Here is a 13,614-nt window from a genome sequence, read left to right as displayed (position 1 = left end):
TTGTGCAGGCTGCCCTGTGCACAACTGTTGCCACCTGTGTTAAATCCTCTTTCGCTGCAAGTAATTCTTCCTACATGTTTGTTTCGGTGCTTATGAATGGAAGCAGCATTGTGAAGGTCTTGAGTGTGGGCCTCCTTGGAGCAATAATGAGATTGAAAGTGCAAGTTGGCACTAGGGTCTTGTTTCATACCCTTCCCTCTCTTTCAACATCTCTGCTGTCTCTCTGCCTCTTGGAAGACACAAGCATCCTCTTGTTTGGATGATAGACTGAACAGCAGACACATGAACACTTGAGTTAGTGCCTCCTATAAAGTATTCCATCTTTCAAAAACCAGCCAAAGAGATGATTCATAGCCTGTCACTTGAAAGCATGCATTATTTATAGGGATTTCAAAACAACTCCCATTCCAATGTGTCTCCAGATTAGGTTGTAAAGTGCCCCCTTTTGCCGAGTCGCTCAAGTTGTTAAGTCCCCCAGCTGCAATCTGCAGGATGTGATGAGAAAAATGCGGAAGACTTTTCAGGTCTCTCTTTCCCGCTGACCCCATTTTTTAAGGATGATTATTATTTTTTGCAATCAAACAGGAAATCAAGGACACCAACATAAATGACTAAATTCAGCCCAATTCCATACATGCTTAATTGGATGCCAGTTTGCAAAAGCCAGAGAGCTATGCATGCACCTTTAAGCAAACAGACTGGCGGCATTCAGAAATGGCTCAATATATTTCACTGCCTGAGAGGGCAAACAGAAATAGCTTCCCCTCCCATGAATTAGCATGAAGCACAGCCCATAGAGACCTTCTCTTGTGCCAGCCCCATAGTTCCCATTCATTTCTTTTTTTTAAAAAAAATATATTTTTATTAATTTTCCAATTAAAACCAATTATATCACATTCATTATTTCAAATTATACACATATATATCAATCAAACCGAATGTTATGCCAAATCATCTAGAAAAATTTTTTGGGTTCCCATGCTTCAAGAAATTGGGGATTCCTCGCAACCGTCCACTGCCGTCTTTTTTCTAAAGTTCAAATCGTCTCTCCAAGTTCATAATAATCCAGATCTTTCCCTTACAGTCATATAGATGTTTTCCACTTTCAACCGATTGTTTCCCAGCTGCTGAGATAAATATCAAACAAGGTTTCACAGATGTTCTTTCTCCTGTGTGGGTTAATCAGTCCAGCCTCCCCATAAATCTTCTTAGTCTGGAGCTCCCTGTTGCGTCAACACGAAGCAGCGCCATCTTAAAAAGCTCAAATCACTTTCGTTTTCTCTCATAACCATGCAGATTAACGATCTTTATAAAATTTACAGCTTTTCCAGGCAGAAGACCCAAACATCAAACCATAGACTCTTGGTAAATTAATGGATCTCCTTGCCCTATAGCTGAACTTAGCTTCAGGTCGCTGCTCCAATTCAAAGTGCGTCACAGCTCATAAATCCTCCGAACGCGTCCAGGCACTCCTTCCGTCCAACTAGAGGGGGGCTTTTCTCATCGGCAACTCCACATCTTTAAAAAATATGCTCAGTAACAACAGTTTATAAAGTTCAACTCACACAGTCTTTTGCTTCTCTTTCACTCCAAACAAGCCAGGACATCGCGTCTGGGAAGGTACGAAGTAACTCATATGAAGAAAAGAAAAAAAACTCACTTCCCTTATCGCTCCGTCCCCATCAATCCTTCTTCCAGATGAAATACAGCCTTTGACTCCTCTCCCTCAGCAGCATAAATTTCTCAGCAGTAAACAGCGCTTCTTCCCCTCCTTCTGAAGTATGTCCATAGATTTAAGCCTAAGTATCTTCTTTAACCATGGAAATCCCCGCCATGCAGATTAGCGTCCGGGAGTCCTGGCCCTCGTAAGTGCTTTTCAGCCCAAGCTCCCCCCACTCCAAAAACAGTCGGAGTGGGTCTGGGGGCATCGCGGGCCAGCGGCCCCTCTCCGTAACCCCCGGAGAGGGTAGGGGGTTGCCATTTACTCCCCTAGCAACCGCCAAATTCCTCACGAAGGTCAGAGGGATGGAAAACAGGTCCGCCATTCCTGCCGGCGGAAACCGGAACCATAGTTCCCATTCATTTCAACAAGTCTTGAACAGAAGTTGCTGAAAGTCATGGTTGACACTTTCCAGTGGTGGCTGGTACCCATTGAGACTTGTAGGGTGAAAGGTACATGGTACATGGAACAAGAATCAATGACAGATAGAGACTGAGCAAATGACAGGCAGAGCCAACACATTCTAATTTTTTGCCCCATCCTCCTCCCTGCTGAGTTCTACAAGGGCAAAATTGAGACTACCGAGGGGGAAGCTGACAGCTAGTGCCACCTCCAGGACTGGCTACAAATAAGAAGGCAGGCAGGTGGTATGGGGTTGCCTGATTGCAAGCTGAGGTTGGTGAGACAAAATCCTCTGTTTGGACCAGTGTCCAGTTCCATCTCCCATTAATACAACCCACAACCTCTGCCTGAGGTGAGAGCTGCTTCTTCCTGCATGGCTACAATTCTCAAGTCTGTAAGTGGTATGCTGAGAATACCCAGCATACCACAGTGGACAGCAGGACCAATAAGGTGGGTTTTGATGGAAGGTGAACTGCAGGGGAACGAAAACAGTGTCACATGAGACAAATACAGGAAAGAATGGGAAAGGATGCCTTCTTATATCCCTCCAGATGTTGTTGGGCTCCAACTCCTATCAGCCCCAGCCAGTACAGCCGGTAGTCAGGGATGGTGGTAGTTGGTCCAACAATGTTCTGGAGGGCTGTAGGTTCCCCATCCCTGCTCTGGAGTTTAGCTTGGGAGATCCTAAGAAAGACAAAGGCCAGTTATGAATTGCAGACCCGTTTCTCAATCTGTTTCTTCAAAGCCTGGAGCTCTTTAGGTTTACCTCCTCTGCTGCCTTTAATCTTAGGCACACACAGAGAGAAGCATTTTCTTTCCTTTCAGGCCTGCTGTTTGGTATCTTTGGTTTAATTTTTCAAAACCAGTCTCTTCAAAGAGCATCATTCTCCTCCTGGGAAACTGGCGGGAGATGTTGGGGCTGGAGCGCAAGTCGCTAAATCCCACTGCCCTTCTTTTCTCTCAGCTGCTGCATGAAAGCAGGGCATCCCCTTGCAGCTCAGCATCTGTCACTGACTGTGCAGTGTTCTCCTTGAGAATACCCAGCACACCTACTTTGCTGGGCAGCTAACTAATTAAATAATGTCTCTGTTTCACTAAGATGCCATAGCTGAGCAAACAAAGAGCACGTTGCACATATGGACACTCTGTACTTCCAGTTTGGCCGTCTGGCTCAAACTAGGATGTGCAGGCACTGCAAAGATGGGCATAAAAAGCACCCATTTATTACTTAAATAAATAAGCAAAGGGCCTATAAACTTTTGTCCCCCTGCCTCTCACTCATTTTGGAAAGGTTCTATTACAGCCTTCTCCAACCTGGCAGCCTCCAGATGCTTGGACTACAGTTCTGATCAGCCCCAACCTTGTTGTTGGCATCTGTCTGTCTTGAGAGACAATCAAGTGTGCCTTCAGTGCTGTGTTAGCAACACCAAAGTGACCCCCGGGATGCAAGCCTGGGTAGTGTGTATGGAGGTCCTGGGCTGCCCAGACAACAAGATTCCCCTCTTGGCCTTGCTGATATGGTCCAAAGGAAAGCAGAGCAATATGTTTGTCACTAGCTTGGCTGTAGGAGTTGCCATAAAGAGCCATACAAGAAGCTGTCTAAGCTTCTGAGGGGCTCCACTCCAGATTTGTGTAGGGTTCACTCTTTAGCCTTTTCTTCTCCCAAAGATATCCCACAAGGCAGAGTTTTCCTTCTCCTAGATGGGCTACCTTCCCTGGTTGACGAGCCTCATCTGCACCCCATTTCCCTCTACAGCGCACGCAGAAACCGCCTTCTTGACTGTTGGACCCACTTGGCCTTATCTTCTCAGTCCACCAGAGCCCGTCTTCACATGCAGGGGAAGTCTCTAACTCACCAAGGATTTAAGACCCATCTGGGTTAGCTGGGATTTAAGACTCACCTGGGTTAGCCAGCCAGTCTAAGCTGAGTGCAGATTGGGGACCAAAGGTAGACAAACTACCCCAGAAGGAGCACAGTTTCCCCCTCCTCTAACACCCCATACATTTGTATTACCTAAGGGGGAAAAACAGGCATAAAGAAATAAACTAACAACTATAGCAAAGTGAAATATTTTAATGATTAACAAATTCCCATATAATTTACCTAGATATCAGATGCCCATGCAATCCTGGAATGTGCTAGTGTGTTGTTGTTGTTGTTGTTGTTGTTGTTGTTGTTGTTGTTGAATTGAATTGAATTGAATTGAATTGAATTGAATTGAATTGAATTGAATTTATTATTATGGTCACAGACCTGTTGTTGTTGTTGTTGTTGTTGTTGTTGTTGTTGTTGTTGTTGTTGTTATATTTATTACCTGTCCTTTACCACCAAGTCCCAGAACAAGTTACAACAGCTAAAAATTCATAATGAAAACAATTAAAACAATTAAAACATATTAGTGTCATGGGAATTTAAACTTGTTTATGATTGTTCTGTTATTGCAATGTTCATTATATTGTAGTGAAAATGCGTTTTGTTTTGTTTTTTAATGATTGTTGAATGGGGATTCATCTGTCTTTGTGGGTCTCATAGACTGTGTGATCTTGGTTGTATTCTTAGTTCAAGAGGTTTAATAGCTTAAGCAAGTCATGCTTTGCATGCAGGTGGTGTGAGATTCAAATCCTGTCTAAAACTATGGAGAGCCACTGCCAGTCAGGGGGAGCATGCCTGGAGCTTTGACTTAGTGCGACTTTCATCTTCTAGGGAACCACCTGCCATTGTACCCCAGTGTATTGGAGAGAATTCTGGGAGGCATTATAGGGCAGGGCTGGGGAAACTCAGAGTTGGGGGCCAAATGTGGCCTTCCAGGCATCTCTAACTGGTTCTTAGGACTCTCCCCACAGCTTTGCCTGGCTTTGCCTGGCTGAAATGTGTCACTGAGCTCTGATAATGCCTCTTGCCTGCCTGGATGGAGAGCAGAGAAAGATTGCACAGAGGTAAAATTTACATGTGTTGCTCCATACATTTTTTTATTCTGGCCCGACCCATTCATGGCATGTGGCTCCCAGAACTGGGGGACGAGGGGAGTTCCCCATCCCTGTTCTATGGCACAGATTTTATTTATGTAAGGGCCCCAACTCTGAGTTTCCCCAGCCCTGCCCTACATCGGGGTAATAGTTTAAACAGCAGCATTTCTCTGCAAGGTGGTTTGCATTTCTAATCAAAAGTTCAAGGTTGCATTTTCGCTGAATGAAGATATTTTTGTTAAAATTTAATGTGTGAACCTATGCAGGCAGAGGTAGACACTACTGCTATTCTGCTAGGATCCGTGTAATGTTAGGGAGCAGCTTTGTGGGGGGATAACTTTTACTCTCTTGCTCTTCTGCTTAGATCTGAAAGGTGTGGTTTCTGCCAAGAACGATATCCGCGTTGAGATTGTTCACAAGGAGTCCGCCTCAGGCAGAGAAACAGAGGAGCACCCGACGATCAAGCAGCTGATGGTGAGGATTTATTCTCTCTTTCCTTAATCTGTTGCTCCGTCTAACCTTTGACAGTAATGAGCACGGGCGCAATGCGGTTCAGTGCGCAAAAGCCCACCAAAGGCAAAGTATGTTCTTCCGAAATCTCACACATCGCTCAGAGCTGTTAAAGTTGCACTGCGTTGGAAACTCCCAGAGTGCAACTTTGCTAATGAAGACAAAAAGCCAGGAGAGGTTTGCTACAGAGCACCACAGCCTTCAGTCTCTGATAAACAGAAAGGCCTATCCGAGCCCTCAATAGGGAAATTGTTGTGGCTGCAAATGGACAGAGAAGGGGAAGCTAAGCAACGTATTATTATTATTATTATTATTATTATTATTATTATTATTATTATTATTATTAACTAATTAGGCACTAATAGCTTAACTAGACTGAAAGGGCCTCCTGTGCAAGATAGATAGATGGCGAGCCTTTCATGGGATATATCGCTGGCCCTGTTACTGTCGAATCACCACAGCTGACCAAGTGATCTTTTTGATGAACTTAAGAACAACCTTGTTGGATCATACCAAAGGCACATCTACCGGTAGTGCAGCCCTCTGCTTCAACAAGCAGAGCTTGAGTCCCACAGCACTCTCTCCACACATGGTTCCCAGCCACTGGTATTCAGATGTGTGTTGCCTCCAGCAATGGGGTCGAATCAAAGCCATTTGTGGTAACCACAAGAGGCGGGAGAGCTGTTGTGCCCGTGTCCTGCGTTTGGGTTTCCCACAGGCATTTGGTTGGCTACTGTGAGAGGAGGATGCTGGATGCTGGACTAGATTGGCCATTGGACTGATCTTGAAGGCTCTTCTTATGTCTGGCTAGCAGAAGCTCTCCACTGTTTGGGATGGGAGACATTCCTAGCCCCACCTGAGATGCCGGTGAATAAACCTGGGGCCTTCGTCTTGCATGGCAGGTGCTCTACCACTGAGCTACTGCCTGCAAATGAAACTTACACGTGCAAGCTTCCAAGAGTTGACAAGAGTTGGGGAGAAATGCTCATAAAGCTGGCTGAAGAATTGGCCCCTGAGAATTTCTCTGGTCTCAACTGTTGCTAATACATGAAGCTGTAGACTGTTGTTTCACCAGCTCCCTGCGACTGCTGTGTTCTGCATCCAAATGCCAGCTTTGCTTTCCGCCTGCCGATGTCACGTTATAAATGACTAATACAAGCAAAACAAATGGAAAGAACACTGAACCGTAAAAAATAAACCCATCCAGCCATAAAAGCAGAGAACAGATGCAAAAAAAAAAAAAAAAGACAGGAGGGAGGAAGCAAGCAGACTGATTTTAAGCACACCTCCAACCATTACTACCGCAGCTTGCAGCCACCTTTCGTCAGCATTCATTCGTTTGGGCTGGGAAAGGGTGCTCTGTGAGCGATCAATGGAATTCCTGGCTTGAGAGGGGATGCTTTGTGGGGTGGGCAGAATCGATTTTAGATGGTACACATGTACAGAGTGGAGCCCTTGAAATCAGTTTGAAAGGAGGATAAACGGCAGAGGCGTCACGTTGCTTTGTTATTCTGCTGGTGCTGCTTCTGAAATTGCTGTTTTGTTTTGGTTCAAAGGTCCCCATAAGATAGAGACCAACATGCTCGTTTCTCCTTCTTCTTCTGTTGTTTGCCCCACACCCAAATGGGAGTTGGTAAATAGAAACACCCAGATTGTTTCGGCATGGAGCAAACAGCCAGGATAAAATAAATAAATAAGCAAAGTAGATATTTTAGTGCTGCGTTACCGTTGGAGGGCTGTGGTTCAGTTTGCATTTAGAGGCAAACTTTTCTAATCTGCAATTCCTGAAATGATACATAAACCAAAACACAGCCATCGTGCAAGTTTCTCATTTTTCTGAATTTCACAATGCAGTTTTTCAGCCAAGTACTGGGTACAGAAAGGCATGTACTAAGGTAATGTGTGTACAAAGATGCAAATATTAGTGAAAATAGTGTGCAAGCGTGAAGTATATTAGGGGACATTGCTTTGCAGATCTGGGTATTTTAAAAATTGTGTTTTTTAAAAGGTGTATATTAGGCAACATTCACATTAAACTGCTGATGAATTTTCATGACAACATTCAAATAAAATAATAATATTTTTCTAGCATGCAGTTACAAGTTACAATATTTTAAAAAACCATAAAATCATTCCAATTGCAATGTTTTTGGGGGGGCTGAACTAGACAATTGCTAGGTATGTAGCCGCCTGCTACTACCTATGTTCCAGTCAGGGGAGAGAAGAGACAAGGGCCCCCCCATCATGTTCAGCCTTCCTGATAAAGACCATTGACTGACCCTCAGATATTCAGGTATTTAAAAGGGTTATGGACTCTTAACTACTCTCTCTCTCTCACTCACACACACACACTTATGTTGCAAGTCCCCTTGAGAATAATTTTAGTAGTAGATGCCTAAGAAATTAATCAATTTTTAAAATCACAAACTGAAGTGGCAAAATAAACACAAGATGGGAAGAATGAGAAACAGAGAGAAAGGACAGATTTACTGATCCCCAGTGCTTTTTTTCTGGTAGTACGCAATGATATGCAGGGTTTTGTTTTGTTTTGTTATTCAAAGTTGGAGACGGTTCAACTTTCAGCCCCATCTCACTGATGGGGCTGGAGAGGGCAAGAAACTGGAGGCAGCTTCGAAGGCTGAGCCACTGCCACTTCCTTACCCCAAGTCAGTGTGGATGCCCCCCCCCCCAAGGAGCCACTGAAAGGACCGGGAGGAGCCTCTCTCCTCAGCCTGGCGCAAACCCCAGCACTGGCTCCCCCAGAAACCTCCACCCTCCACGCTGCTCCTGGCCTCCTCCCTGTCCCCTTGGCCATGGAGTGGACGGAGAGGAAAACCCTGTGAGCACTGAGCAGGGCCCCTTTGGGCTGGTGGCAGTGAGGCAAGCGGAGCCAGGCGATATGGGAGAGGCTGGGAACTGCAGGTGGGCAGAGTGCTGTTTGCACTCATGTCCAGCTTGCAGGTTTCCAGTAGGCATTTGGTCAGCCACTATGAGAGCAGGATGCTGGACTTAGATGGGCATACAAAATGGCAGACAAAAAGCCATTCTATTAGGGGAATTTGCTTGCAAAAAAAAAACATGTTCATGAATGATTTTTTTTTTAAGTCACAAAAATCCGCAGTAATGTGGACTACTAAATTTAAGATCGGAAGACTGAGAACAAAAATTGACAGATCCATCCATCCCGAAATAGTAGGCACTCTCTCCAAAAATAGACATTCTTCCACTGCAAGAGTTAGGCTGGAACTCTGCTCTTAAAGAGGATGATGAGTCCATCCTTGCTCTATGCAAGATTTGATGCCCTGAAGTTCTCTCCCTTTCTCTTTTTGGGATACTACCCCTCTTGATAGCAGGATCTCAGTGCTAATGAAGATTTCCTTCCAGATCATTAAAAAGCCTCAGTGCATTTCCTTCTCATTGCTCGCTACGCCATGCACAAGCTGCTGCCTTCAGCAATAAAACGTCCGTCCTGTGCATCCTCAATAAGAGCCTAATAAGAGTCTCCAAAATTTGTCAATGAGCTGACAGATCAAGTTAAAGAATCCAGCCTCATTAATGAGCAGCTATGATGAATTCCTGGCAGGGGAGCAAGCTGTACTCTGATGGCACAAAGGTAGCAGAACAAACTGGTGTGGGTAGACTGAGCCAGGGGTTCTGGGGAAATGGCAGTGTGGGGAGGCGATGACTCCAATCATGACTCTGACTCGACAACCACACGCCAATCATTCTTTCTTGGAGGCCTGTCATCTGCTCCCATTGGCTGCCTGTCATAGTTAGCATCTCTGGGTGTTGCAAGCAAGCTCCCGCCACCACCTTCATGATCACTTCCACACCGGGCTGGCAGGACTTGCTCGCAATATCTCAAAAACGATCTTGCCTAGCAAATTTACAGAAGCTGAAGACATGGATGTTGCCTGTGCAACTCCCCTATGCGAGATACTTTCTGGACCAAACTGTTCAGGCAAACCACCACGGCTTGTTTGAAATGGCTAGGAAGGTCCCTCCCAAAGCCACGCTGGACCAAGATATTCTGCTGCTGCCCAAAGCAGAGCCCAGTGTATTGATCCTTCTCCAGGTAAGCTGCAGTGACAACGATCTCTGCAGGGTGGCTCTGCCCATGGGCTGCTACTGCTTCTCATACTTGTTTCCCACCCAAAGAGGGAGAGAAAGGGAAATCGTGCACACAAATGCTCTGCCTCCATTCTTAGCTGGCTGCCTTCAAGCCAAACCTCATTACTCCCTGTATTTCCTGGTCCCATTTCTAACCTCTCTGTGTCCCTTTGAATTATCTCTCTGCCCTCTCCGATGTTCACAACACCTCGCCGTTTAATATCAGCTGTGAATATGATTAGCATGCCGAGTCCTCTCACATCGAGATCATATAATGCAGATGTTAAATAGGAGCAGACAGAACATCAGCCACCACAGCACTCCATTAGATGACACCTCCCCGGCACTCAATGCATTACAGAACACCATTACCCTTTTTGCTTGTCCTTCACGCGTTTCTCAATCCACGCGACAGGGCTCGCTTCCAAACCAGCCTGAATTACCTGCAGGAGGCTTGGCGAGACACCATCCAAATAACTTTGCTGAAAATCTAAAGGTATTATACATATAGCAACCGCACTTCCCTTCAACTGCTAATATTGTAATTCCATCAGAAAAGCAATCAGGTTTGTGCTGTGTAATTTGCGCCTTCCCAACACGATGGGTCGCCCGTTGCTAATGTTTTCTTTGTCCCCTAGGAAACTTCTCTTAATGTTTTCCGCTATTGAGGTCCTATTGGATAAACACTGCCAAGATCTCTTTTTCTTCTTCTTTTTTTTAAAAAAACAGTATCACATGCTCATTCCTCTCCACTGCTTTTGCAATCAGCACGACGGTTCTCAAACCCTTTTCCTAATTAATAGTTAGCACACCTAGATGCAGTCTTGCTGCTCGGGCTGCCTGCTTGAAATGAAAGTCATATTTGTTCAAGTCAGTCTCCCTCCCTTATTATATTTATATATATTTTACCTAAAGTATTTAATTGCACTTCAATTGTATGAAGAGGTACTTATAGGTTCCTGGGGAAGTTCATTGCTTCGTGGGAAAGGGCATGTTAGGAGCATGCAAAAGATCCCTGGTATTGCCAGTTCAAATGATCCAGTGCCAAATGATGAGGAGGGAAGACCTTGAGATCTTGGAGATCTGCTGCCAGTTAGAGTAGACTATACTGGAATCAAAGGACAGCCATCTAACCTCGAGTAAGGCAGCTTACAATGTTCTGCCCACTATGGGTGAGGATCCAGCTGGCTATCAGAACATTGCACAGCATCCTGCACAGTGCTTTGCAAGCCCAAATGATCAGCCGAATCTGTGTGGACAAAATCAAGTCATGTGGCATTACGGTGTCATCTGGTCATTGACAGTTGGGAGTCCCCATCCACCTGTCAAACTTGGTCTGCAGGAGGTGGAGTAGGCAAGGACCTGCCTCATTGGATAGATCCAGTTCCTCATCTCTACATTAGGAGGAGTCAGTCACAGCATGACCAGCAAAAGCTGGGGTCAAGAGATCCAGTTTCCAGGTCCATGGACAAGTAAGCTGGGAAAGTGGCAGTGATCTGCAGTCAAAGGTCAGAGTGGTCTGGCCAAGCAGATTCAGGGGTATCGTAAGCTCAGCAAACTCCAGATGTAGCATGCTGAGAAGGAGCTGGAGCTGCAAGGAGGGCTGAAAATGCAAGAAGCAGTCCCAGGGTGATGTAGTTATGTGGTGGCAAATCAGTGGATCTTGCAGTAACACCAAGACAGCCAGTGCAGTGTAGTGGTTACAGTACTGAACTTGGGAGACGAGGGTTCAAGTCCCTACCTAGCCTTGAAGCTGTACCAGTCACTCTCTCTTAACCTAACCTAACCTTGCCATGCACAGGGTCATTGTAAGAATAAAATGGAAAGAGGGAGAAGAGCCATGCATGCCACCCTTTGCTCCTCAGAGAAAAGCTGGGTTAAAAATGCATAAACAAACACTTTCCAGGGTGTGTGTTTTTCCACACATTGTTTCAGAAAGTGCAAATTGGGTAGGTTTGCTTTTAAATGCAAACGAAATCAAATTTATCTCAAATCCCTAGGTGTAGCATAAGTCACAAATGAAGTATGGCAGACAAACACCAGCTAAATCAGAAACGAACACTCACCAAACCTCTAGTAACTGGGTTCTGTGCATATTTTGTAATTTGTAAAAGTGCAGAATTAGTGGACAGCAGTGCTCACCTGACCTCCCAGCAGCTGAATTGGTGCTGCTTACTAGGAAAAAGTGGGGAGCCAGTAGGGAGGTTTGTGTGGGGCAGAGGCAGAGGCAGAATGTGGCTCTGCCAGTGCGTTTGTACTCCACTGACCTCCCTGCTGTTTCATCCCTCTCCTTCCTGGTAAGCAGCAGTGACTCAGTCGTTGGGAGGTTAGGTGAGCACCACACCATTGACCGCTGAGGAGCAGATTCCAGAAAATCTCAGCCTTTGTACATTGAAAACAACTATCCCTTATTGTTGTGAAGATGTGCTTGAAAGCCAGATGAAATACATCAAGCTGCTGTTACAGTAGTGTGAGCTGTTCCACATCAATAGAACTACTCTCATCTTTAGGATGGGATGATAATTTCTCTTTCTTCTCATATGCCTCCTCTCTTTCCTTCTTTTTTTACTAACAGACTGTGGAAGTCAGAGCTTGATCTTTGCTATTTCCCCCATTTTGAAAGACCATTGTGCGCCATACATCTGTGTGTACATGCACGTAACACGCATAGAATACCATCCATGCCTGCACACAACACACACCCCAAGTCTGTGTTATGTCCTTTTCACCCCACTGTTTTTCTTTCACTTTCATTGTCAAGAACTTTAAAAAAAAACAGAGAGAGGGAGTTCAAGTCTTTATTGATTTTAGAGCTGTAATTAATTTCATCCTTTCCGCCTTTGTCAATGAATTCTCTGCCTCTCTGCCTCTTGTGCAGTTAAAGTGGATTGACTCCAAACCCCCTCCCCTTTTGACACAGCCAATCTTGCCATCCTTTACAAGCCTCAGGTGCCAGGTCCTGAAATTACTTTGGAGCAGGCTGAGAGTCTACCTCTTTGGGAAAGCTGGAGCATCCCAGCAGATGCTAGTAATCACATTAATAGCCTGGATCTTTTTTAGAAACCTTATCATCTCACATAAGGGACCCAGGTGGCGCTGTGGTTAAACCACTGAGCCTAGGGCTTGCTGATCAGAAGGTTGGCGGTTCGAATCCCTGTGACGGGGTGAGCTCCCATTGCTTGGTCCCAGCTCCTGCCAACCTAGCAGTTCAAAAGCACGTCAAAATGCAAGTAGATAAATAGGAACCGCTACAGCGGGAAGGTAAACGGCGTTTCCATGTGCTGCTCTGGTTTGCCAGAAGCGGCTTTGTCATGCTGGCCACATGATCTGGAAGCTATACGCCGGCTCCCTCGGCCAATAATGCGAGATGAGCGCGCAACCCCAGAGTCAGTCACGACTGGACCTAATGGTCAGGGGTCCCTTTACCTTTACCTATCATCTCACATGACCCAAAGCGCCCCTGGATAGCCATCAACTGTGTTCTAGATCAAAACACTGCTCATTTGGAACTGTGGGAAGTATTCTAAGAAGCTTCCCCACAGTTATGGCAAATTTGTAGGGAGAGGGCGAAAAAAGAGAGGAGATGAGAAGGATCAATGATTGGTGCACAACATATTTCATGTTTAAACCAACTGCAGAGAATGGGGCAGGCTGTGCAATAGAAATCTGGCTGGTATTTGTGTGGGGAGCCTAGTACCGTGAGCATCAGTGTATAGAGCAACAAGTGCAACTTTTACCTTTGTACAGTAGGCACAGTTCCTATGCACACTCTCACCACACACCCTACCCTCCCCTCCATCCAGCAACAAGAGTCATTATCACAAATCAATGATACCTTCCAGGTAGACAAAAAGCCTCAGAGGGTATGAAGCAAATCTGGTGAGAGGTGTGGTCTGGATAGAAAG

At 45.4% G+C, this 13,614-nt stretch overlaps 1 protein-coding gene across 1 annotated transcript in view; it reads left to right on the top strand.

Moving 5' to 3' along the window:
* KIRREL3 (kirre like nephrin family adhesion molecule 3) overlaps positions 1-13,614 on the top strand; it is a 733,484-nt gene that overhangs the window by 705,600 nt on the left and 14,270 nt on the right. Inside the window, exon 14 of the mRNA XM_088657681.1 lies at positions 5,454-5,563. Within this exon, the coding sequence (XP_088513807.1) occupies positions 5,454-5,563 (110 nt within the window). The remainder of the gene's footprint in view (positions 1-5,453; positions 5,564-13,614) is intronic.

The sequence above is a fragment of the Zootoca vivipara genome, chromosome 14 (genome assembly GCF_965207765.1).
Source record: "Zootoca vivipara chromosome 14, rZooViv2.hap1.1, whole genome shotgun sequence".
In the NCBI taxonomy this organism is placed as follows: Eukaryota; Metazoa; Chordata; class Lepidosauria; order Squamata; family Lacertidae; genus Zootoca; species Zootoca vivipara.
The sequence above is the reverse complement of the archived record's forward strand: the minus strand, read 5'-3'. Positions and strand labels throughout refer to the sequence as shown.